The sequence below is a fragment of the Agelaius phoeniceus genome, chromosome 3 (genome assembly GCF_051311805.1).
Source record: "Agelaius phoeniceus isolate bAgePho1 chromosome 3, bAgePho1.hap1, whole genome shotgun sequence".
In the NCBI taxonomy this organism is placed as follows: Eukaryota; Metazoa; Chordata; class Aves; order Passeriformes; family Icteridae; genus Agelaius; species Agelaius phoeniceus.
This window is the reverse complement of record NC_135267.1, coordinates 73,813,269-73,840,996: the sequence shown is the minus strand read 5'-3', so window position 1 is coordinate 73,840,996 and position 27,728 is coordinate 73,813,269. Positions and strand designations below refer to the sequence as shown.

At 37.5% G+C, this 27,728-nt stretch overlaps 1 protein-coding gene across 1 annotated transcript; it reads right to left on the bottom strand.

Annotated features, from left to right (window-relative positions):
- Positions 1-1,424: 1,424 nt before the first annotated feature.
- COG2 (component of oligomeric golgi complex 2) lies at positions 1,425-27,728 on the bottom strand. The gene is made up of 18 exons (XM_054630358.2): positions 27,594-27,728; positions 26,905-27,066; positions 26,476-26,541; positions 25,494-25,574; positions 24,781-24,884; positions 23,443-23,551; positions 21,554-21,733; positions 20,424-20,548; positions 19,003-19,129; positions 15,637-15,776; positions 12,487-12,548; positions 11,081-11,232; positions 9,600-9,800; positions 8,761-8,833; positions 7,510-7,652; positions 6,847-6,986; positions 3,499-3,679; positions 1,425-1,868 (listed from the first exon to the last, which is right to left on the bottom strand). Exons 1-18 carry the CDS (start codon positions 27,660-27,662, stop codon positions 1,767-1,769), a joined length of 2,217 nt encoding a protein of 738 aa, XP_054486333.2. The 5' UTR covers positions 27,663-27,728; the 3' UTR covers positions 1,425-1,766.

Here is a 27,728-nt window from a genome sequence, read left to right as displayed (position 1 = left end):
TGTAATAACATTTAAGTAAGATACTTGTAGCAAAAATTATTTTTAAAATTTAAATTACTTTATAAGATTTTGTCACGCAGCCCTTCACACCAACATGGTCTGTGAAAAAAACCACATCAGTTAAATGAAAACATTCAAAACCCAAACAAGAGCTAACCACATCCCATGATGAAGGAGCAAAGCAGCAAAGAGAAACAGCAGGATCCTGTTCCTGAGAGTACTTTATCCAGCTCTGCCTAGGGTTAGAGCCACGCCTAGGGTTAGGGTTCTGAAAATGACCAAGCCCAGAGCTCCAGGCACACTGCAGCTGCAAAAGGCATGCCAAGGGGAACACAGAACTGCCACAACATGGCTGCCTCCACAGCTTTCTCCTTTGAACCAGCCTTAGACCAAGGTCTGCTCTCCCAGGAGAGCTGGAATAACATTTGGAAGTTTTTGACATCCTGTAAAGAGTTAAAGCACACAGCTGCCCGTCTCAAGCACTGCCAAGGCCACAGACAGAACTTGCCGTAAGATAAGCCACCACAGCAGAAACTGGAGATAAGCACAGAATGGAGGAATTTGTGACAGGAAGGTGCTGATTCCAGACCTGTCACTCGTGAGATGTGGTTAGCACATCCTGGTTAATTCATCCAGACAAAAATTCTCTGGCAAACTGTGTGAGAGAAAGCAAGTGCTCATACTCATATCACTGTTCAAAATCACCCTAAGTTATGGGACAGATGGAGTCTGTGACCACCAACAACCCTGATGTGCCCCCAGACTCATTTCTGGGGCTTCCCAGCAGAGGGACTGCACACGATTCACAGTGATAACAACAACAGTGTAGAACTCCCCCTCAGGGCAGGTACCAGGGCATTCCCACCTGAATCAAACATGTATGAACCCTCTTTGTTTCATGGACTTCCTCCATTCCTGATGGATCATGACTGTGACCATTACTTTGACCAACAAACATCTTAAATGGCAACGATCAAGTCTTGTTGTTGGATCCATGGATGGTGATGTCTTTCATATCTACTATGTACTCATATATATTCTCTTTCTTTCTTTTCCTTATATATTTTCTTAAATGATATCTTTTATATTAAATTATTTACTTATATATTAAATGATATTAAATTATTAATTATTATACTTATATATTAAATTAATATTAAATCATATTGTTCTATTTCTATAGACAATCACCAAAACAGCTACATACCTTTCCTTCATTGCAACCAAACTGCTCTAAAATAAACAAATAAACCAGATAGATAGATAGATACAGCTATATATATATATTTATAGAAACATAAACTCTGGTCACTCAGTCACTTTCACTCTGATCAAGGGTTCAGTTAACAAGAACCTCAGTTACTTTGCCTCTGGAGTGGGTTGTAACACAGTCATCAATCAATACATTTGATTCAAAAACATGGTACATTAAACATTAGGAAGACAATTTATTACATATAATTTTCAACATAAAACTTTGTTCTTGTACATTTCAAGTTGTACAACAAAAATAAGAAAAACATTTTCTTCTACTTTTATTCTATAGTAGAAAGTTTAGAACTTTGATTGCTTTCCATATAATGGATAACTGATAAAGTCTCAGTCTTTTGGTGAAGCAAGTTCATCAAGGCAGAAGATACACTGATTTGCTGCTTGAGATACTTTAGGAAGCACTTAATTGCTATTTATTTGGTAAAACAAAGCAGAGTTCTCTCTCTTTCTTTTAGGGACGTTGTTTATCTTCAATCACATGCTTTCAAAAATATCTAGGATGGTTCCATTGTAGCTTGATCCTTGGCAGTTAGAACCAGCTCTGAAAGGGCTGAAAAGCTTTTTATGCTGCTTGTTTCCAGTCCCATCTTTCGGATCTAAAAAGATACAGAAAATCCATTAATTTTCTTTAAAACACTGAAAACCCAATAATTATTCTACTTAAAATACTTAGTGAAGCCTATGTTTTCTCTTGTACTGACATGTGGCAAAAAACACAACTGCATATACTGCAAACTATAAATATTTGCATCCAGCTTTGCTCAGTTAAGTCTCTCTAGTTACAGAAGTGTCTTGCAGGGAAATATTTTACCATCTTCTAGGCAACTTGTAACTAAAGCCAGCTGGAAGTTTCCCAGTGAAGCAATCAGAAAGAGAAACTTGGCTGCAGTTGGTTTTAATGCATTGATTTCAACTGATTCTTTTTTTTTTCCCACTCTGAATGAAGTTTCTGGGCAATACTTTAAAGATCAACGTGAATACATCCAAGAAGAGCCAACAGCATGACGGTGAAAGCATTTCAATAGGCTGCAAAAGCCTATGGTTCTAGCCTTGGACTTCCTGGGAGACAAAAACAACTCTACAATTACAGAGGGTGCTGCAAGTAATTTCTTAGCCAGGAAATCTCTTGTTCTGACAATAAGAAAAATATGGCCATGAAAAAATTAAGAGTGCAGCGAAGCAAAAAAATCTGGATCTAACTAAAACCATAATGAAGTGATTCTGAAAAGGTGTTTGCTGCTGCACCTCTTTGTAATAGTCACATGTACCAAAACATCTCCAGATGATCATGAATAATCCGTCCCAGTTCAGCTTAAAATCACACTGCAGTCATGGAAAAGAAGAACAAAAGCTCAACCCCAGGCAAAAGCTTACAAATAATAGTTTTTGTTAGTAAGATCTCCACAGTTCCACCCAATTGTGATTAGTCTCATATCTGAGAAAAGCATCTGTGCATCTGCTCACACACAAGCAGACTTAATCTACCTGTTAGAATGCATCAACAGTATCTGCTCACAAACAAGATCAGACAATTCCTTGGCATAATGATATACACTCTTAGCTGGAATAGCTATGATAGAATACCATAGTTGGAATAGATATGATTTGACTCTTAGTTGGAATAGATATGATTTTTAGAAATAAAGGAGTACAAAACAGTATGTTTATACAATTTAATGTAGCTACTGCATACATTTCCTGGAATATTTTCTGGTTTGCTATTTAAAATTTCGTATTTGGCACTGAGAAGCACTTACAGTTATGCAGCACAACAAATCAGGCTGACATCCTCACAGCTCTTGGGAACAGACCCTGACCATGCAGAAAGTCAAGGCTGGAAACACCCCAACAAAAGACAAACAAAAGAAGGGCCATAAAGAAGTTTCTATCAGACCTGTGTCAGGTCCCTGCCCTCTCATCTGTAAAGACAGTGTTTCTTCTTAATGCTTCCAAGCACTGAGCAGTACTTGAATTTTAAGTAGTAAGAAATATACGCTTTGCATGTGTACAAGAAAGGATAGGAAAGTATGCATTGCTGAAGTGGTATCTATAATCACCAAGGTCTGAAATAATCTACTTTATACAAATATGAAAACACAAAACAAAAACCCAAACCCACACCAGCAAAGCTTTCAAGACCAAAACTGGAGTCAAGGTTCCCTTTCCTTTTCCATCTCCCTTCCAAAACTGTTAATAATAAGAAGAAACTCGTTTGTCATAACTTACTTGTTCTCCAAAATACTCAATGTCTAAGGCCAGCTGGAGTCGGATTTTGTTATCATCACTCATGCCCCCATTTGTACCAACAGGGTTTGAAGTTGCAGTTCTTCTTGCTTGCTTCAACCTTTTTAGACTCTCTTCCATTTTCTTAACAGAACTGAGCACATCAGATACAGTTTCATAATACCTGAATTAAGGAAGGTTAATGAGAAAGAAAAAATTCCACTTTACAGAAGAGTTGACTTCATACACAGAAGTACATCACTGGCCCTGCTGAACAATGCCAGAAGGAATGGCTTCCCTTGCAAAGAAGATACTGATGAGCATTACCAATTAACCAGTATCTCCATTATTTGTTCCAGAGGTTAATCTGAAGATTACTATTCAGTCTTGAAGACATTTTTGACTTGTTCAAGATGTTTGTGCTCAATAGTGACCAAGGAATGCAACTGCTCAATTTTAAACAGTCAAAATCAGCCTCTCTTTACAATCAATAGACTACTGATAATACTCAATTTTATAATCAGGACAGGAATAACAGCTAGACAGACCAAAACCCACATATTTTCAGGCAAGTTATAAAAGTGTATATGACAGCACACATAGGCACACCAGTCAGAAATGCCTATTTCTAAAATGAAGAAACTGATTTAAACAGGAATCTCAGGAAGCTGGCAGGAAAAGTCAGAAGAACCCTAACCCTAATTTAGAAATGTCAGAGATAAAATAAAACACCATTGGCCCATGGAGAAAGAATCCACATTAAAGAAAGCATAAAATCAAACATCAACTACTCAACAAAAGTTCAAAAAGTCTTATGGACTGAAACCGCATGCCTAAGTGGGAAGAGCGTATCATACAAATTAACAGTGAGCTAACAATAAGAAGGGAAAACAGGGCAACAATGGGAAATTAAAAGATCCATGAGAGAAATGACCAGATTGAGCTATGTTCTGTAATTTGCTAAAATACCTAACTTTCCAAGAGCCTATGAAAAATATTACTGTAAGAATTAAGAGTTGAAACAATCTTCCTGATGATTTTAAACAAGGAGGCAACAAAAAGCAGAAAAGCTTTTTAAAAAGTAATTAGATAGGGATGGCTAAAGAAAAAGTGCTCGCCAGTGCCGTGGAAACTTGTTTCACGACAGCATTCTATGAAAAGCAAAAGTATTCCAGTAAAAGTCAGTCGTGTTCTCTTTTCATATCTTGGTATTTCCTAGTCCCACTCACTTAATTCCTACTTCTGTTGTACTCCTAAATCCTTCTGCCATTTAAGCAAATTTAGCCCCAGTGATTTTTAACTAGTTTATGCTCTTTTCTGTTTTTTTTCATTCAGATGTGAATGGATAATACATAAGAATGTATTATCACAGCAAGAAATTAATTATTTGCATTTGTATTCTCAATAAATAGACTACAATACTCCTCTGTGTAAGAAATTCAGTTTCTTTGACTTGTTGCTTGTCAGTGAGGATAAGATATTTTAAAACAAAATGATGAAAATAGTAGCAACAAACCATGAAAAGAGAATTTGAAGAAAATTCTAAGGAATTAAGAAATGAACCTGCGAGTCTTACTGGTGTTTAACCACTGCCACCATGTTGTTCCACTTTAATGTTTCAAATTTTTATGACTCTGTTAAGAGTTGGACTGGACTGCTGAAATAATTTTATTCACAAGTAGCAGCACCACTATGTTTAATCTAAGTTTTGGAAAGTGAAGAACTGCTTTTTGGGGGCAAAAAAAGCTCTGGTTGGGTCCAAGGAACTATGTAACAGCTACTCTGCATGCTGTCACCAGATTTACTTAAGCTTTAAAAGGACTAACCAGGCACACAGATGTAGAGAGACAGACAAGAATTCACCCCAAGATATTTTAGCTCAATAATCTTGAGTGGATTGAGATTCCAGGAATCTTTGCAGTTCTTCAGCAATGTTACTTAACAAATAACAATAAGGTTTTTTCCATGCACTAAAAACTGGTAAAGAGACACCAAGCTTGAAAAAATAGGTTTTGTGCAAAATTAAAATGGCCAGTGCAATCAAGATCAACCTAAGCTTAGCCCTGTCCAAAATACTTAAGAAAAATTTTAAGGATGGTTGGTGAAAGTGTAAAATTGTCTAACAATTTTATGTCTATTCTGAAAGGTACCAGAAGAGGAAGAGTAGGGAGGCATAAGGAGGCAAAGGACAAGAAAAAACTTATGTTCTGACTATGGTTTAAAACCTCAGTATTACCATGTGGTTAAATCTCAGAAAGAAAAAAAATCAGTCTATGCTCAGCAGCAGCCAACAGACAATATAATATGCAAAGAATTATTGGGAAAAACCATGTAAGGACAGACAGAAAGCAACATTATACTTTAACCTGCATGGATTCTTCTGATGTTATCATCTACGGTCAGAAAGGTAAAAGAAAACCAACAAAGCAAAACTATAAACATGGGAAAAGGAAAAAAAAATCCAAATAGGCTACAGCGACTCCTTTGTTTTAGGCAAGGTTAGAGATAAAAAAATATAGCTAACACAAAGAGTAAATTGTCCACAACACAAAAAGTAGGAGGCGTCCTGTGAAATTTTCTGGCAGAACTTTCATACAAAAGCAAATATTGCTGTTTCAAGTTACATGCTTTAACTGGCAGAACTCACAAAATGCAAAATCCCTGCTCAGTAAGAATTTAAAATACAGCAGTAAGAATTTAAAATACAGCTAGACTAATGGAAAAAAATCCATAAAGGATCCCAATGCATATGACTACTCATGTTCAAAAGCCCTCAAGATGCTAACTAGGAAACAGATCTGCTAAAGAAAGTATTACTTTATGACTGCCTTATTAAAATTGTGAACAACTAGCTCTTCAGCAGTTTAAAAAGCCCAAAGCTTTTTTTTTAAACCACTAAAAAGTTGGATAATAATTGCATACAGTAAAGAAGACAAAGGGGACAGTAGAACTCAAGTTCTTAAAAATTCAACCACTGTTCATTGAAAGGAACAAGATTAGCAACTTTCATTGAAAGTAATGGGTTTAAGGTCTTACATCAATTCTGCACATCTTTAGTTCACTGCTGCATTCCCAGAAGTAACCCAATTTTCAAATGTCCTATCCACCTCATCATGGTTTGCACAGATCTGAGCAGGAACCAGGTTTTTGGATTCCCTGCCCAGCTTTTCATCTGCTGAACATGCAATATGAGAGTAAATCAAAGGAAATATATCCCACCTAAAGAGTGCTGTATTTTGATTTTCTTTACAGTTGTGTTAATTCATAGCATTTAGTTTTTTTTCCTGTGCCTGTTCAATAGACATTGGAGTTTTTAACTAAGGCAAATAATGTTCTGTATGGTTTTCTTACTTCTGTGTGCTTTCAGAGAGAGCACCTTCCAACCACTGATGAATCATGGGCTGCTTCAAGGTGTCTCTGTAGTCATTCTGCAGTCGGTAGAAAGGCTTAAGAGCACTGTCAACATAAGGTGAAGCTTTAGTTGGCACCTCCTGGCAGATGACAGGGAAACAAGTTGGGGAAGAAGGAACCAGTCATTTACTTACTCAAAGCATCAACACCCAATTCTAGCACATGTAAAAAATGCTAATCCTGTACCTAAAGCAAAGAGATACATAAACCATTTAGGACAGGTGAACAAGAGATCTTTATACACAGGGAAGACACCACCACAAAATTATTCAGTAGTGCTATACAGAGCAATATAATACAGAACAAGGTTCAAAATGCCCAAAGCTTTTTCAGAGATGCATGTGCCAGCCATTCCTATTACCAGGGTATGATCCTGAATGCTCTTCCTGCTTACGATGATTCCAGACAAAGCTGAGCAGACTCAGCGCCCAAAACAGACTATTACACTTTGTTAAAATACCTACAGCTTTGTACTATACTTCACTAGGTTGAAGACATTGTCATGGGCTCTGTCAAGTAGATATGGACAGACTCAAAAAACTCACAATAATCTCAGCACAGGCCCTTCTGAGATTTATTTTTTCATTTGCAAGCAGCACTGACCTTGTTGGTTCTCCTATATAATCTCGGAACTTCCAGTGCACTCTTCAGGTATGCAAAGGAGGACTCACTGAGATCCTGGATGATCCTGTTATTCAAGGTAGGCACACAGGCTGATAGAGAAGTCTTTGAATCTTCTAAGGCTCCTATTAAAGTAAAAATGCTGAAGTTTAAACTGAGCTACCCTGCCCAAACACAACACAAGTTATGTGAATCCCCTCAACTTCCTAATCCCACTCACTATCTGGTGTCAAGTACAGGTTATGCTTACCAAATAAATACACACCAGCCACTTATAAAACACTGCCAGTAATACCAACCATTCCTCAGCCAGAAACACAGATAGAGAAAAGGAAAGACAAGTGCAGTAAAGTGACATTCTTCAGGTTCAAAGTTTTTCCAGTATTACCAATGAGGCAAGGGCCTGAATCAAAAGGCTCTGACCTTCCAAATAAACTGTGTGAAATTCTCTCTAAATTCCCAATGGAATTACTGGAGTATATTCAACTCAGAGCCATGATTGGTTACAGACCATTTACGGAGCAGGGGATGTGCACAAACTCCTACATCTCTAATAGACTTGGACATCTACCAGTAGTTCTGATTTAGAGATTTCAGTGGAATTCATGATGCAGAACTCCTGGCTATGCTTGCAGACAGGGACTAGTTCACTCATGCATGCCTAGCTTTAATTATTAAATTAAAATCAAACTCCGTATTTCACATAAAGAATGATCAGATGAAAAAAAACAAACAAATGAACCAAAGCGACAAACCCAAAAACCAAACCAACCCAAAGAAAAAAGGAGACTAAAATACTGAATTGCTTCTACTTTCTAAAGTTAAGGTATTTAACTATGATACTTTGATAACCCTCTGCCTCAAATGACTCATCAGGCCTAAGAGAGAACAGTCATTTTAGAAAAATATTTTAGTTTCCACTGGATAATGGAAAGCCTCTCTTATGTCTTCTTCCCCAATTATTTCAAAAGTTTAATGATATGAATCTTCTAGGATAAAGTCCTCACTTTCTGGAGAAAAATCCTAAAAGCACTTTAGACTCACTCAATTTTAATTGTTAAGCATTTTCTAGACTCAACAGATCTGTTCAAGATTGTTTCTATTTAACAATTTAAACAGAAGGCAAAATTTCATTAAGTATTTTCACCCTAAATAATGAAACTGTAAAAGTTGATTTCATTTTTTTTGGCAGAGGGGATTTGGGAGAAAGGAGAAGGAGCCTCTCAACTTTACCTGCAATGCAAGACATATTCTTGAAGCCAATCGTTTCAAGCTTTGGTTTAATCATGTCTAAGATGTCAGGAATCTGAAAAAAAAATCCCAAAATCAAGAGAGATATAGTAATGTTATAAAAATTTTAATTTCTTTTCCTACATCCTGTAAGTTTGAATTGCATCACAAAACACCCTCAATTTCTATGGTTTTACTGCATCTCTGTACAATCAGTACTAAAACTTTACAATATGCACAGGAATTTAGGCTTACACACTAAATCCTCTACCTTATTATTGTTCTCAGAGGAAATAATTTAGAATTAACAAAACCTCTTGCAATTTACAACTTCACAAATTACAGAAAATTCAGCCTTACTGAAAATAAATACATAGGAATCATCCCTACTGGGAGACAAGTAACAACATACATCTCTCCTCAAGATTCTGGATCATTAATCAAGTATAATCATGATGATAAAACCTTTTCCAACCTCAAAGACTAAAACCAGCAAACACACTAAAGCTGAATGTTGCACCACACTCCAAGCTGCAACAGAGACTTCACTAGAAAAGGTAAGATTGGCAGAGTGACTCTTCACACCAAAAAACTGCAGAAAGATATTATTTTAGGAATTAAGCCCAGCACCTACTGATAAAAATAATTTAAATACCTGAGGTGGTTTGCCCATAATCTGCCATTCCAAATAAGCACAGAGTAAGCCATGTATTTCAGGTATCAGACACCCCAAGTTTTGGCATTTAAGATTAAAAAATAATTATTTTAAACAATTTAATGCTCTTACAAGATGCCAAAAACAATGATGAAGATTCTTTCTAAGTAAAGCCAAAAGCACAGACCCGATCCTGCAGTTTGTCCAGATCTGCAGCAACGTATATCAGCTGAGTACTAGATATAGAGGACAATGGCACACTTTCTGGAGAAGATCCATTTCCTTGGTCCTCACTGGGGTTGAGGCTTAAAGAAGATTCCTTTCTACCAACTGGCACAGGTTTTTTGCTCTCCTTTGTATTTTCACTGGAAATGGGCCTTAGAGAAACCTGAAACATCAAATTGAAGTGTGAACCCTAGCAATAGAGAAGGCAGTTAAAGCTGGACAAACTGAAACAGTACATAAAGGACTTGTAAGACTTCAGCATTAGAATGCCACACTTTCAAGGGATATTACCAAATACCATTACTAAAATATGCAAAAAGTAAATGTTAAAAAATTTTGAGTGCACTACAAAGTTGAGTGATTTAGAACAAATTTCTCTAATTAAGGTTAAGAGAGGGTAGTCCAGTCCTGCTGTCAAACAACTCCTTTCTTCCACCTCCTCAAGCTCTCTGCTGTCAGGCAACTGCTTCCCCTGATTACTCTGTTTTAACTCTGGTACTTATCAGTACTTTGCATGAGCTGATTTAGCTGAGAGAACTAAGTCACTGAGTCACAAAAGAAATTATAAATGGAGGTCTTACTTCCATCTTCAACAATCAAAGGGGCATGTACAGAGAAGACAGAATCAGATTGATCCCTGAGGTACAGTGAGAGAGTAATAGGCAATGGATATGTACCTTACCAAGAGGAATTCTGATCACAAAGGAGGAAAAAGCAATCAATCATTAGATCAGCGTTCCCAGGAAAGAGTGCAATCACCATCTTTGGATATACTCAAAATTCAACTTAAGAGGCTCTGCACAACCTCATATACACTGGCCCTATTTTGAGTAGGAATTGGGACCAAATGACTCCCAGAAATCTCTTCAAATCCCAATTATTCTATTGTACTGTCTCTCTATGGCACAAGAAACAGGGACTCACTTGTATGGCTGGGAGCAGGCAGTACAAGAGCAAGGGACATTTTCTCTGCTCAAAAGCAGTGATCATTGATGCTGAGTCAGCTGTCCAGGAAACTTTGGTTTTGCATTCTCAATACTAAATAACTGATCCAGATTATATCACTCCTTCTTATTTGCAGGGTTATTATTTCCCTGGCTCTGTTTCACAACTTCACTCAATCAACAACACACAAACAGAAGAGAACTAAGATTTTGGCTTCTTGTTTCAGTGGCAGAGGCAGAATTAAGCAGCATGAAGTACAGCTTTGGCAACCACCAAAGCAGCAGACAGCAGCACTGCAACAGTACTGATACTTGTGACTAATCACGTATTTTGCAGTGATACTTTTTATAAGCCAAACTCATGTACTGCTTGAAGGTTAAAAACCATTAACTTGACAGAAGAACTCTTAAAAAGAGGTCACATATTTTGCTTCAAAGAGTCTCTTTTTGATGGACACACCCCATCACCAGCCCCTTAGAGCAGGCTGCTCTCTCTCACCTCGCTGATGAACACGGAGTAGCGTGCCAAGATCTGCAGGCTGAGTTTCCACAGGCGGTGCGCTAACAGCGGCACAAACATCTGATCCGACCAGCACTTCACAAGACTCGCCCACACCATGTGGGTGGCCAAGAGACAGAAGGAGCTCCCAGCTAGAAATGATCAGGAAACAAAGGTCAAGTTCCTAAGCACCTTTTTAAAAGATGCAACATCAGTGTAATTGCATTACCCAAGATTTACCCAAGATCTTTCCTAAAAGATACAATCATCAGATAGAAATGCATTAGGCACTGCCTGAAATAAACCCTTAAAATACTATCTCCTCAATGCTTTAGATTTCAAATTCCACCAAAGTCTTGCTGTAGCCGGCAAAAGCAAGAAATGAGAATTTGCCTGCAATAAAGGCAGAAACAGCTTGGCCAGATAATCCACTTCAGGAAATAACATTTCCAAAATAATTTTTGGCAGTCTTTTGAAGAAGTTACATTAGATATTCCTGCCAGCCATAACATAATACTCCCTTACCACTAAACTATTGCTCCTTTCCCAGTTACATGAGATATTTGCTATAAATATTTATTTTAAATACTGTACAAATGTCCATATTTAAACAAAATACTTTTAAAGCAGTTTACACAGTTTTACATTTAAAGCAGTTTACATAATTTTAACATTTTAGAGAATAAAATTAGAAAGATAAGGAATGTGTCTGCAAGTTCCAGGCCTACTAATTGAAGTGGTAAGATGTATACATATTTTGCCTCCATTAGGATTTTTTTCTCCTGGTTTGCCTCAGAGGGCATGTGTGGATACACACATACAGACATTTAGGTGTCTGTAGATACCTTCTTCACAAATATTCACTGTTAGCTGAAATTAGTTCTTCTGATTACAATATGCTTCTAATGGATGTATCAGGTTATTCCTCTTGTGTATACCTCCTCATCTCCTCATAAATCAATGTATATTTTTGGAGCAGACACCAACTCTATGAATGATAGCAAGCCTAAATGCTGCCAAGAGACAGCCATTTTTACATAGTGCTATACATTGCTACAACATCAAGAAAAATATGCCCCAATAACACAGCATAGTCTTTTGGTTCTCACTTAGAAGATGTCAAATGCTAACAACTCCTTCTTGCACTGAGGGATGCTTCCATAAGTATGTCAGTGACAGCTGCTAAAGAGGGGTTTTTAGTAAGCAAAATGATCACTGACCAGAATTCTCACACTGCCATCTCTGCAACAATGTTTTATACTGTTTGAACAGTCAGTCAGAAATAATTCCTTACTATTGAATGTGAACCACGGGATACATGTTACTGAACACTCAAGAGACAGAGTGACCCCTGCTATTTATACAATTGATTCCTTTACAATAAATATTTTTGCAAAAAAGTTTACCTGGTGCTTCCTCTAGTGTATCTGAAAGTGCTTCTTCTAAGGCCCCTGCTATTTCTCTGAATCTGTGAGAAAGAAAAATTTTGAATATCACAATTCATTGCTTAAACTGATGCCTAAACATTTTTCAATGTTTACTTTAGTATTATTTCTATGTGCTATCAATGGACATACACAGATTTTAAACCTGGGGTTATTTTTGCCCAACTTAACACTAGCATTCAAACACATGAAAGAGAACATTTGACATTTTACAGGCACATACAAAGCTTATACTTTGGGATATTATTAAAGTTGTGGTTGCAAACCACAACTATCATCAAAATGATAGCTCACAGAGTGACAAGTCCTCAGCTTTTTGAGGAGGGAAATTTTTTGTTTTGTTACTGTTTTTAAACTATAAGCAATCAAACTGACCTTCTTTAATCTTCAGGTATGTCACATGATACTGGAGCTCCAGATTTCTACATGTTTGTTAATGAGCAGTAACATAAGGTTCTGCAAACAATTCTGTACCCAATAAAAATCAGTAGTTCCTCAAGGACACCTGGTTTTGGGTTTTTTTTTCTTTTGTTTGTTTAATTCCTCTTTTAAAATACCCTTTTTAAAAAAATTCACTATTCAAAGCAAAAAAAACCCCAAACCAAAATGACATCTCCAAAATTTTTTAGGTATAACAGCAGAAGTTATTAAAACCTCTGATACTTTTCCATACTTGCATGATTTTAAGCTTCCCTGTAGAAGGTTCTGTTGTCAGTGATTTCTTCTTTTTTGCTTTTATGTGCATCATAGTAACTCTGTAAGTCTTTCTATCAAACTTAGTAATTAAAACCTTGTAGGGTTTATCTTAAAGTCTCTTAACTATCATTTCCAGACCAGGACAGGAGCCCATCTAGTTTTTTTTGCTCAAACTCCTAATGGACTAGGATGGATGTTTAGCAACTAAACACGTTTGTGAAATGGCTTCAAAGCCTCAGTTCTGCCTATGCCCTGCTTCCATCAACAGAGCAGTGTCTAAGTCTTTTGGTGAAAAGGATTAGAGAACAGAATAAGGTTTTTAATGACAATGTAATTTTTGCTGAGTATGTCTTACATAGGAAATCATTTCCCCAGTGTAGGGCACAATCAGCTGCATTGACACGACTGAAAGAATGAAAACATGGGAAAGAGTTACTGGTGCTGTTTGTGCCAGCCCTGCTACAGAAGAAATGCCTTAACATCCATCTGTTCCTCAAAGGATCATTTCTAAAGGCTTTAGTAATGGCTGATTTTTCTGGTGAATTTCTGTAATTGAAAAAAGAAAACACCAAACAATCTTAACTATAAATGCTGAAGTGTGAGATAACAGTTCAATCAAAATCTTGTATGACTTAAAGGATATTAACACACATCAAGAGAAAGCTTCCCTGATATATATAATTAATATGTTGTATTATTTTCACAATTATGCACTGAAGAATTAATGGGTACTTCCAAAGTTATATTATGCCAATATAAAGGAATACTATAATTTAAGATGAATCAGCTGCTGTTATCCAAACATTTCCCAAAAGAGTACACTATTTAGTCTTACAGTAATCTTGGATTAAAGGAAAATGATTTTTTAAAGTGTTTTAATCAATCAGAGCTCAGAATATCTAATGGCAAACATTTTTGAAGAGAAATATGCTGAAGCTCCATTTCAATTTTATGAGCAAGATTATCAAAGTTTGATCAATTGGCCTCCTACTAGAAAAGTTGGGCTTGAGACAAAAAGGGCAATTAATGATACATATCTGTTAAAAGGTTCATAATGGCTGCAGTCCCACAGACACTTTTAGTCTGTGCACCACTATGTAGTGAATACTTCTGCCCCTTCCCTTGGGCCAGCATGAATATTTGTACAGTTAAGTGGTTTGGGGAAATTGACTGGAGTTGAAAATCAGTAATTTTTTTTCTGAGTAACAGGTCCTTATCAGTTCACTACACAACTGCAGGAACAGATGTGCAAGCAAAAAAAAAAAATAAAATCAGGGTATCAGATGTTGTGACTACAGTTTTACAAAACACCATGAACCACCAAAATATTAAGACCCAGCTCCCAGCCCCATGTTCTTGTCACTTATATTAACTCTACCACTCGTAAGATTCCTAGATGGAATTTTTCAGCACAAGTGTAGATTCCCCCTGGATTAAAGAAACTGTATAAATGTGACTGTGGTAGTGTTATTGCCAATTACAGAATTGTGCAATAAAAAAGGCCACTAAAGTGACACAGGTTAAAAATAAACATCAATTTCTCTTCCCCCTCTTTTGGAAATTCCACTTTTTGTTTGTTTGGGTTTTTTTTAAGAGGCTCTCAGAAGGCTTTGGACCAAGACAGATTACACATGGCACAGCTGGGTCATAGCAGACTTCACCAATGGTTCTGTTCCTTGCCTGGAGGATTGCTCTCCAGCCCTACAATCAGACGTACACACTACCCTTTCTAAAAATACAGTTTTATATTATATTTTGTTCATTCAAATTCTAACATTACTAGAATTTAGAAAGGACTTTCTTGGGTCTCTCTGCTCTTTTCTAGCTGCAAGGTCTGTAAAAGAAAACATTATAGATACATCAGACCTGCTACTAAAATATCCCAGAAGCTACTAAAATATCCCAGAAGTTATGACTTAGCTCCTCAGGAACAGGGAATAGGAGGACAATCTTTGGGAAGGCAATGCTACAATTTAAAGAGTACCTCCTGTGTGAGACAAAAAGAATGTCAGAAACATGGCTAGGTCTGGAAAAGCTGAAAGTTCTCAAGTCCTTTAGTTCTATACCTCTAAGAAAAAAAATTTCTTCCTTCACAGTAAATATTCCTCTGGATTTGCATAAGTAGCATTCAACATACAGCTTAGTTTCAGGGACACTGGAGAAAAATAATTTGAAACAAGAATTCAAGACTTATTTAGATCTGTTCCTGGAAGTCTTATGAGTAGCTTATCAAATCTGGTGTAACAACACAGTACATATTGAAGAGTAATGTGGTTTTCTGCTAAATTGTTGAAAGATATATAAAAGTTACTTGACATAATTAAATTCTTGATTTCCATATGATTTGTTGACAAGTGAGACTTTGAACAATGAAGAGGTGTGACCTTAAGAGTGAACAAAAAAATGCATGCTAACCTTATTTGAAAATATACAGGCAGATTCCATTTGTTGTTAAAGCTGTGGTAAGAGGGATGAGCCCTTAACCGCTTCACGCTGGCCTGGGAGCCACACTGCCGTTCGAATTTCCGTACAAAATCCATACTGGTGGTGTATTTCTGCAGGAAGAGAAGGAGCATTCTGGTCACACACAGGCTCCCAGCAAACAAGAAGGGCCACCACCCATTCAGCAGAACACTTGTACCACACCACAACTAAGCTCAAGGGTGAGGATGGGCTGACACTGCCCCTCATCACCTAATCATACAAGGCTAAAAGCCTGGGCTGCAGAGACACCGAAATCAAATTAACTTCAAAGTGTTACTTTATGGTAAGGACATTTCTAAAAAGCATAAAACTGTCCAAGCACGCTGATCAAGCAGAACTGATCAGAGATTCATGACTATTTCTGAGCTCAATCACTGGGGTGGTGCTGCACAGTATGAACAGAGTCAGGTGCAGCAGATATAATTACACAACAAGGAGAAACAATCAGGAATGAAACTCAGAAGTACACAAAGCCAACTGCACATGAGAATGGAAGCACAATATTTTTGTCTGTTACACAGGACTTGTACTGTAAGAATTTCTAGAGCTGTTTCCCTAAAAATATTTTGCAAATATCAAATATATGCAGAAGAACTTCAAACAATTTCAGATAAACTAACTTCATCCAGTGTATACTTCTAATAAGATGTTTATGAATAGTATTAAGTTGGTTGCAAGCAAAAAAAATTACATTAATCCCCAAACATACTGTGGATTTGGTCTCAATAGTATGAGAACACTGAAAATAATGAAATAATAAGTTAAATCATGCACAAAGCAGAAAGCCAAATACTTGATGAAAACCAGAAGTAAAACAGTACAAAAAATGTTATTTCATACAAAATAGACCTTTCTAACAGACCATGAAACTTAGGTAAATAAATTTAAAATTAAAACACAACTGCAGTTAAAATTACTTCTATGAACAGAAAGCTAGTTTGGTTTCTGTGCAAGTTTCTTCTAGTAAAAAAAAAATTAGGAAACAGCCATAAAACCTATCATATATTCTCATAAATCCACTACTGAAATAATGAAATAAGCCTGACAATCTCTCAGTGCTTCTGACTTCACTGCAGGGTTAGGGTTCAATCCACAATCCAGAGCACTACAGGAGCCAGGGGATTTTGCCTCTTGTGAAGCAGTAAAACATTATCAGGAGAAGCCCCTGTGTTGCTGCTTAGAGGGCCTGCTCTCAAAAACTCTCCTGTGAACAAAGGACATGAACTGCCACAGGGATGCCTCAGTACTGGGTATCTCAGTAAGTTCATAACTTTCTATTAAAGGTATAACTACAGAATACCTTTCTTGTGACGTGGTAGTTTCAGTGTCAAGATAATATTCTGAAAAATGCATCCAAAAGCTTTTAAGTAACTACTTTTCTCCTAACCTGGTTGTATTTATACACAATGAACCCATAAAAGGTATGGGAGTTAGACCCAGACTGAATGACAGATTAGTTCTCTTTCAGACCTCCTTTCTTAGATAATAAACTCAGCACTGTAAAAAGGCAAACAAGCTGTTAATGCTCTGCTACCCTAAGTGTAAGTCAGAGATATAAACCAAACACTCTGTAGAGACCCATCACTTTCAAAATAGAAGGCACCTCAAGAGACATCTCAATATTGAAAACATTATATCCAGGAGAAGGAATTAACTGCAAGACTGGTTCCTATTTCAACTTCTAGGACTGGGTTGTTGACTGCACATTTATTTAAGAAAAGTAAAATTGGGAACCAAAAGGGAGCAATTCTCAAACAGAGAAATCTAAACTTAATCTTAAATGAATGTTTAGGGATAAAAGAAGTATTCTTTTCAAATACCTATAAAACTACACATCTAACTCAAAGAAAGGCACAGAATAGAATAGCTGAAACTATTTTAAAAAGCCATGTCGCACAAACGCTTATTTTAACATACTTAACATTGCCAGTCTGATTTTTAAAGGATTTCAAACAAATCTTTCAATCCCTCTCTCTCTTCCACACCTAAAAACCCCTTAACAGAAAACACAGCATATTCAAACTTATTTGCATTAAACCTATACATAGGTATATATGCAAATACACATAGAGAAAAAAACTGTTCTGCATTTCTATCAACCTAGAAAATGGAGACACAAGATTATTGTCTAAAATTTGTGTAGCATTACTTGGCTCATCATCAGAGCAAAACAATTTTGAAGGGTTTTTCCCTCCCTTTCAATTCAGAACTATTAGTCTTTAGATAGGTGTAATAGCATTTTTACACTTGGCATTTCAACTTTGTATTGATTTTAAAGTAAAATATTTTAATGATTTTAATGACTATGAGTCCCTTAAGTAGTCAAAAGCAGTACGGAAAGTACTTTGGACTTACAACATCATTTACCTGGAAGTCATGGGTGGGTGCTGGGTTTTTACTGGGTTTTTTTGGATTGTTTGATGTTTTTTAAATAAACCAAACGCCTCTATCTTGAAAATAAAATGTTTCACACTAATCACAAGTCAAACTGTCAGGGGGAAAAACTCCAATTTTTTCAGTAATCATGGTTAAACACAAAGCAGGCAGGACATGAGGAAAAGCAGAGAGTTCCTATTTTCTACTTGCAACACACAAGTCCCAAGTGAAGCGCTGCCAGAGAAGATCTTCATACTAGATCAAGAAATCTATTTCACCATTAGTAAAAGATGATGTTTTAGAGACAGAGCAGCACTACCAATGAAGAAAACACAGGAGTGACAAGTACTTTAAATTCATTATTTAATGTAAGCTTGTGATATCAGAGAAATACTATCTCTGTCTTCTAAACCTGATGGCACTGCCAAATATTTTCAGGTTTTAGTTGACTTGTGTTTATAATCACAACATAATATGCAGTACTGCAAGAGAGCAAAAGCTAAAACAAGCAAGTGAAACAAGGAATTTTTTAAATCTTCGCATAGTAAAAAATAAGTTGCAACCCAGGTATTTAATTAATATGACAGCTCCTGCTATACAGCAGTTCTAGACTTGAGTGAACACTGGAGCCATCCACTCCCGCCTTCAATAACATTGCAATTCTACTCCCAGAATAAACACTAATTCACCTGACTAAATGGTGTCCAGTAACTTCTGTGCAAGGTCTCCTAACAAACTTGAGGGAAGAATTAATTCCTATGAAAATTGAACCAAGTGGTTTGAGATAACCTCCTCTTCCAAGCCATGCATTAACATGAATTTACACAAAAGCAGCAGGGGGGGAGAAGCTAGAGAACATGACTCTTTAAATTCTTGTGTCTGTCACAGAAATTAGAAATGGAAAAAATGGAAATTAATTACCTCATGAAACACATCTGGGTTTCCAGGGTTAAAAAGTGATGGTAATTTCTCTTCCAAACCACGTACTATTTCTGGCCACACCGAGTTCACTAAGAAATCATATCCAGGAACAATATCTGCTTTTTCACTGAAAAAAATTGCAATTATTCCATGGTTATATTTTACCACCAGACTTCTATTCGGAGGCAGGAATCACTAAAAGAATAGATGCACAGCACTAGACAAAATGCAATGAATTTTTTTTACATATTTATACTGATTCCCTAAACTGTTCTTCCTTTGAAGACTTCTTATCCGATTCCACAGTCTTATCAAATCAAAGCTGTTTTTTTGTAACTCTCAAAGTGTTTTAAAAATTTATCAGTTACCTATTTTGCAAGTGTGTACTGGAAAATTAGTACATTTCAGCTGAGAAATCCTAGGTATAATTCAAGTTTTAATAGCTCCAAACTTCCAAGACCTACCAAGTAGGAATAATGTGACTAATGCAATGAAAAAGAGAACTTCTTCCTAATTGTTCCAAACTGTATTTATACATATTGTGTTTGATCAAAAGATCAAAAGGTACCTTGATTTTGAAAACTTAAAAATTGAAAGCAGAAGAGATAATAGCATTCTATTCCAATTTAGTACACCACACTACAAAGTAGAAACATTCCATTATTAAGAAGAACGATTAAAACTTGCTGAGGGATTGAAAGAATTAAAATGTTAGTAAAACTTAGGAGTCATAAAAAGCTCAGCAATGGATGACTAATTAGAAAAGCAATTCTGCAGTCCCTAGGGGCTATGTCCATAGTTCTGCTAATTACAGCAGTCTGCTATATTAGCCATCCTGCAAAGAGATGAATAAATGGATACAATTCAGTAGACCTGAATTATTTAAGCTCGAAAAACAGGTAATTTAATTGCATAAGGAATTAAGCACTTTTTGAGAACACAGTGGAAGCACAAATAAATTAAACCTGTAGTTTTGGTACACACAATAAATCAGTCAAACCACTGAGGACCATTCCCACTTTTCTGATGTGCACTAACTCAATAACTTCTAAACTTATATTTTGATAGCTTTATTATGCTCTTCTCCTTGGATGAAGTGCACAATCATATTTAATGGGTTCAAAAAAACAAGTTATCTGACACATTGTATTATGCTCACTCAGTAGTAGAAGGACTCACTTCTACTACTGAAATACAGGATTGAGTTTGCTTCCTCTGAAGGTCTGGGCTGCAGCACCAGGAAAGTCTGTTCACTGATTTGTTTTGAGAAACAGAGGCATGAGGTACAAATCAAACTTGACTAGAATTTTCAGGAAAGGCCAGCTAAGTCATTAGTGCATGGAAGCTGATAATGCAAAGGATTTCAAAGCATATGATATTTGTTGTGACTTCAGTGCAGCTGAGAAGCCCAAGATACTTACCTGGAAATTGCTCCCCCTGTTACTTCCCGCAGGAGGCGGCAATGATGAGGAACAAACTCCAAGAGCCTATTGTACATAGCCTGGAGGCCATTAGGGTGGGATTGCACATACTGCTCCACCATCACCTGCCAGGAACAGCTCAATGTTAAATGCCAGAAAAGTGAATATAAAATATGCTGTAATGCAAGACTCTCAAAACTCTTAACACTATAACCTCAAATACTGGGATAATCAGTATATTACTTATTTTTTCATTGTATTTTCCAAGTATAACTTGCCAGCCTGATTTATTACTTCCTTTAAAGCAGCACTCTTAACTGCCAAGACTGGCCCAAAAATGGGAAGGAGATCCTTTCTTTTTAATTTGAGCCACTATGTCTGGCTCCCAACCCACTGCACTGCCACATCACTGTCACCTGAAGCAGTCTGTCAAGTTAAAGAGGGAACTGGTAAGAGCTAATCAAACTCAGAATAAAGTAAAAACTCCTTCTAAATGTTGAGGTGGTTGGTCCAATCCCAAATACAGGCAAGCCAAAGCAAAGCATCTTCTGTGACACTGCTAAGCCTTTAACACAGCTAGCGAATCAGTTTGTCTGGACAGTGCCTCATACTCAGTGAAAAGGGATAATCTCTGCCACAAAGAGAAGACAGTAGGAAAAGAACAACAGCTTGTTTCTTGGTATTCTTCCAACATCCGAACCCATTTGCCTCTTGCAACATAAACAGGTGGAATGGTGCAGAAGTGGTGAAAGAACAGAGCCTCAGAAAACTGAGGGGAAAGTGACACGTCCCACAGCATGTGGCAGCATGTGGCAGCATGTGGCAGACACCCAATGGAAACCTGTCCTAAATGGGAGAGGTTTGGTTTTTTGATTCTTTAGCCCAAGAAAAGTAGAGGTAAGAAAAAGCATCCACCCTGGATATAACTCGAAATTGGTGACAGCCAAGTAAGAGAATTCCTCCATCCTTCTCTTCTTAAATAGCAACAACAACCAAGTTGACATTTTGCTGTGGCTCAGTTCTCCTGTTCTCTCCACAAAGATATTTTGAAGCTGCTAACAAAAGCTGGAGGTTCACAGGAAAAATAAACATGCTTGGAAAACAAATGGAATTTTTTTATGTTATCTTACCTCATCTACATAAGGTTTTACAAGCACTTGGCCAACTAATGCCTCTGCATCTCGTGTTTTGTCAATTGTTGCATAAGTGCGTAGACAGTGGCGTATTATGTCAACATTTGACGTTTGAAGGCCTTCCAAGAGCAGCCCTTCCAGAGACTGCTGCAACATGGCTGTTATTCCAGCTATACGCTACAAAGAGAAAGAAAAGATAGTCAGAAAAAGCCAAAATCAAAGCCTGTCATCATTGTTGAAGCAAATGCATCCTGATGTGCCTCAGTTTTCTATCCTTACTTGCAAAGTACAAAAATTTGATAACTGCCAGTGTTCAATGACCATTAAACACAAACTTAATTGGCTACTGATGGTATATAAGACAAGATTTATTATAATAAACCTAAAGGGAATTATTATGCTCTATATGTTGTAAGTTCCACGGTAACTTGTATCAGGTCTGGTTTATCCTGAGGAAATAAGTTAGTAATTGTTCCTTGTTCAACTGAACCAGTATGTGACAATAAACAAAAGATTTACAGTAAGTGACCAGGGATAACAATTGTAGCATTTATCCCTCACTGTCAGAGACTAAACAGACAGCGTGTACCCAGCACTACTTGTCAAATTACCACAAACCAATGACACTGAGTGACACTAGCAAACACCAAAGAAATTAGATTCCTTCTGGCTTCTGCCAAACAGCTTCTTCAGTCTACACATATTCTCCTTTTTGCAAATCATTTTTCCTGATCTCCCATGACATCTTTTCTACTAGATCTGACTAGTGTAGCAATGAGTCCATTGCTACACTACCTGCAGATATACTCCTGGCCCTATAACTCTGCATTTGAAGGAAGATCAGCAACACACATTAAGGCAGTCGGAGTTGAACTATGAATATAGCCAGTAAAATTTCTTCTCTCTCTTTTTACATGCTGTATTGTGTCCATCCATCCTAAAATGATTAATAGAATTTGTACTGAACATGCAAAGCCAGGAACCCAACTGCTGACTGGTCATGAAAGCTACATTCTGATGAGCCTTAGCAACAACAGGTACAGGTCAGAAGTCCTGGCAAACATCACGTGACAAATGTTCTCCCACCCCATACACTACTCTGCTGCTCATGCTCACTGCTGCTAATATCCAAGTCTGATATCCAACTCAGTGGCCAGAGGAGTCTTGTAAACTGTCCATGTAACAAAATGATCCCATGGATATCTGGAGCTGAAACAAGTTTGTATTGCCAACAGGCAGAGGCACAAACTGCAACTCTGAACTACCTCAATAGCTTGAAAGCCATTAAGAATGACACCCTCATGAGAATCAGCTTAAAGCATTACCCCATCTCTACATTCACAGCTTTCTTTTAGCACAAGTTTTCATTTATCCCCTCTCCCCACTGAATGAATAGAAGAAAAAAGTCCCACCAAAACATCACTTAGTCTTTTACAGTAGGTAAAAGAGCATACTGGGAGATTAGTAATGGCCAGCATAATTTCATGAGAAGACAAACTTGAATATATTCAAGCTAGCCACTATGTAGGTACATTCCATTTATATTCTGGTCTGTACATGGCAGCTAACAAAGCCAACATAAATCTCTAGAACGAGGCCTCAGTATCAGTAAGCAGATGAACTGCAAGATACATTAGGCTGACAAAAATGTCTGTCATATTTCCTGCTCTTATTCTCAGTAATTTATCCTAAAGAAGTAAGCAAACAGGGCATAAATCCTCAGAAAAAGCAATAGTTCTAGTCAACTGATAAAAATGGCCTCATGAAACCCATTTTTCTCCATAAATTAACTCAATAAAACTCTGTGGAAACAGGTATTTATCTTCCAGTTACACTGGTTTTCCTTGACTGTCCAAGTGTTAAGTGTCGTGTCATGCAATACTTACTGGTCTCACTTTGTCTAAAAGGGGCATTCCTTTGCTTTGTACTGCATGAAATTGTAGTTGATTAAATTCTGTGGCAATTCTCTCTAAAACTTGTCCAGTTAGAAGTGGACTGGAAGAGAGATGATACAAATGAGAATACACAGTTAGATCCTTTCAAACCAACTCCCTCTCATCGGTAACAGATAGACAGAGCTCTCCCTGAATTTTTTGTAGTTTCAATATTTTGAATTCTGATAGGTACTACTATAATGATTGCAATCAAGCAATAATGATCTGGAGCACGCTACATGATTAGCGCTGTTTTGCAGCTCTTACATGAAGTGGGTGAAGCAGAAGCTGAGAGGAACGTAAGCTCTTGCCTCAGCAGTATGAAGCACTTTCTCCTAAAAAAGTTTTAGGCAGTTTTATTATCACATGGAATGTCAGTTTTAAGAGAGCTCAGAAACTGCACCAGGTGACCTTCACCATCCAGATTTGTTTCTTTCTTACTCTGTCATATAGTAAAACTAATGATAGTTATCTCTAGAGAAACAGTCCTGCCCTTCTCAAGCCCACACAATCCCAATAATGAGCTGAATTTTCAGTTGTTCAAGTATGATCTTAACTGCAAACTTAATTCTGCAAAATGCCTCACCTGATTGGAAACATCTGCTTTTGTCCCTCTAGGTATCAACCTACTTTCTGGTACACCTACCCCCCCTACCATGTGATCCAGCACACTGAGCTGAAGAGACAGTCTCACACTGGGTCTTCCCTCCAGCTTAAATTGTACTTGCATCCCAGTCAAGCCTTTCAAGTGCATGACGGGTACATCAGTTCCAAAATTGGCTGAAGGACACCCTGCAATCCTCAGTAAAGGCAGAGGAAGAGGTTTGACTGGAATTTGTCACAAACCTTCCTTGTACTAGGTTTGCCTTGTCTGCCTTAAGCTAATCTTGCAGCAGTCCTTTCACTTACATATAAGCTGGGAAAACAAGAAAAACTGTTTTGTTTCACTTACAAATGACATTGGAATAAACTATGGGGGGTATTTCAGACATGAGAGGATTGGTGACTTCTAATAACATAAAATAAAATAACTGCACACTAAGTTTACAAAGCTTGCTTACTGAAAGCACCACGAGTAATTTGGAACTTTGGAGTCTGAGTTACACGTTCTGTGAATGACTGGCTTGCGGAAGACTAAAACCAAGAAAATACTAAAATTACAGTAATTTATTCCATCAGTTACATTTCTAAAGATACCTCATACTGTTTGTAAATTCACCTTCAACAACACCATGAAACTAAGTTAGTCTCATCAACTACAAACAAAGGTAAGCATTACAATTTTTTTACCTGTTTCCCTCTAATGAGGACAATTCTTTAGTGCCTTGGGAATGTAGAATCTTCTCAATTTTCTCCACAGACTGAATAACATGAATAAGTCTCAGGACACACATCTGTAATTAAAGTAAGATTTTACATGTCTAACCCCAATCCCAATTGACATCACCTAAAGAAAATATTTTAGATGGTTTCTTAGTTCTTTGGTTTTTTTCTGGTTTAAGTTTTCTCCGTTTATCTTAACACTTGAGTCATGTCTCAATTGAAGTTATTGCTCACATATGTCCATTAAACACCACCAATAAATGTTTGTCACAGATGTAGGACAGTTGTTCCTATCCCTGATGTTTTTCAAAGCACAAAGACAAGTGTTAGTGTGTCTCCTGCCCACAAAAATTAAACAGCTGTACTTCAATTCCATTCATAATAAGTAGGTTTATATGCTACTGCAGTCAGAAACAAGAGCAACTATTACAAAAGAAAAAAAAATCCAACTAAATCAAACATATGTTTTGGGCAACAACAGTAAAACAAAGATTTATGATCAACTAGACACTGTAAAATATGAAGTCTGTCAACCAAAATGTCAATACATTTTACAAGTACAAAATCCTGCACAGCTTGCATCTAGACAGCATAGAACTTTCTTAATTTCATTTTCTCAGGGTTAATGGCAAAAAGTTATCCTAAGGATGATCTTTTAAAGATAGTACTATCTGTTGTACCTTTTTTCTTCTAATGTCTTCTTGTTTAGTCATTCGGTCATCTACTGCTTGAATTCCTTCACTGACACATGACTTAAGACTCTGTGAGAGAAAAAGTCAGTATGTGAAGCTTGCTTCCCATTTAAGGGTTGAAAAAAAACTAAAAAAAAAATAAATCTAAACTTAAGACACAGATTAATTAGATCATGGGAGTAATAAAAGCTACACAATGTCAAGTGAAAAAGCCATAAATACAACTAAATAACTGAGAGTAGAACCTGCTCCTTAGGTATTGCCACTGCAAATACAATTCTTTCCACCATAACCATTCTTTTATTACCTTAGAGAGAAAAAATGACCTCTGCCTAAAAGCAAGCAATCAACCCACTATGTTTTTATGTCTTGCAACTGGAGTTACAAATCAGTTTTAAATAATATTTTTCACGCAATAAGGATTTCTCTATGCTAGCTGACCCTGTTTTCTGTTAGACACGAGGGGTGTGGTATTTTGAAGGCACATTTATGCAGCAAGCATCCTTTTGAACTGGCTGCCAAGATGATCAAAAATTGCCCCTTCCTATAAATACCAAGTCAGTGTGGGGGAGCCAAAATAAGCTCCACCTTCAAAAGTGTAATGTTTTATGGTTAAACCACACACTGAGGAAAGTAAGTCCATAAAGGGACTGTGCTGCATCTGAATTTTCTATCACCTTTAAGTTACTCAAATATTAAAACAGCTTCAAGATATCTCCATAGACTTGTCTTGCAAGAGTCTATTCACTTGTCAAATTTTAGAAACTTTTTATCTCTTGGTTGAAATGCACTATGGGAAACCAACATTTACTGCAATACAGGTGCTTGAAAATACAATGCTTCTTAGTCATCAGTTTTCAAAGAGAAGTTTATTGTAACAAATATTAACTTGAATAGAAGACATTCTGTACATCATATGAGAGTGAGCTGAAGTTTACCAAGCTGTTGACAATGATTGTTTTGAACATACCATAACTTCTTCCCTTAACTGTCCCAAGGGTACTGAAAGCTGATTGAGAGCCTTGTCCATGCCAACCTAAAGAAATTACCACAAACACATGTATTACTTTCTATTTTAATGATTAATTTCCTTCAATTTTAAAAGTGCTGACAGTTTGAAACAAAGTTTGCCCTGAGTCTTAACTCCCTAACAAGTCAGCTTTTCAAGAAAAAATATGCATACATATAAAACATCTACTACAGGCCAACAGCAATTCTGTACAGCAATTCTGTAAATTCTACAGGAATGGTGTCTCAGTGTAAGGATTAGAGACATCAGTTTAAGATGCCTTAAATCATAAAATGCCAAAATAAAAGCCATATACTTTTCATAAGAAAAATGAAAATCCCACTGAACCACACTAAGCCTGAACTACACAGTACAACTAGTAACACTTACAAGATTCGTTGAGAGATTTACAAAATCTGCATAGTCCTTATTTATGAGTTCTACCATAGCAGTTTTAAGGAGTTTGTAATAGAGCTCCAGATCCTCTCGGAGTTCTTCCAACTGCACACGTTTCCTGCAGTCTGACACAAAGTGATCAACATCAAAATCCGCCTGAAACAGGAAACGGAGAAGGATGTAAGTAAACAGTTCACACAAGGAACACACCCAAAATAAAGTACTCCATATGCCTGTGAGCTGACCAAACTAAAGCCCTAGGGGGAAAAAGGCTTCTTAGCGCAGTAGTTGAATTCTCGGTTTTTAGGCTGAAAAGCACAGTGTCGTGGGGCTGAATATCCCGTGACCAGCTCCCCGAAATACAGGAGACTTAAAAAACAAACAAACCACTAAACAACAGCCAAGAGTGGAAATTCAGTACTGAGAACTGCTCTACTCTCTGCAAGCAGCGAGGCCTCTCGCTCCCGTCACTCTCGGAGCCCGGCCCTACCTGGACACGGCCGGATCCCGGATCCTCTGTCAGTGACACCCCCGGCGCTCCTCGCAGCCCCGGCCGGGAGAAGGGCCGTGGCGGAGCTGTAAAATCCCCACCAGGGCTCCGGGCCGCGCTCCCCCGCAGGGAACCCGCCACCCCCTTCCTCAGGAGGCCCCTCGCCCCTCCACGACCCCCGGGCCCCGCGCACCTTCATGAACTCGTCCTTGTCGAAGCAGAGGTTCTCGGGGCCCCGCGGCAGGCTCATCCTGCCCTCCATGCTGGGCCCGCACCGCCCCTCGGCCAGCGCGGCACCGCCCCTCGGCCAGCGCGGCACCGCCGAGCG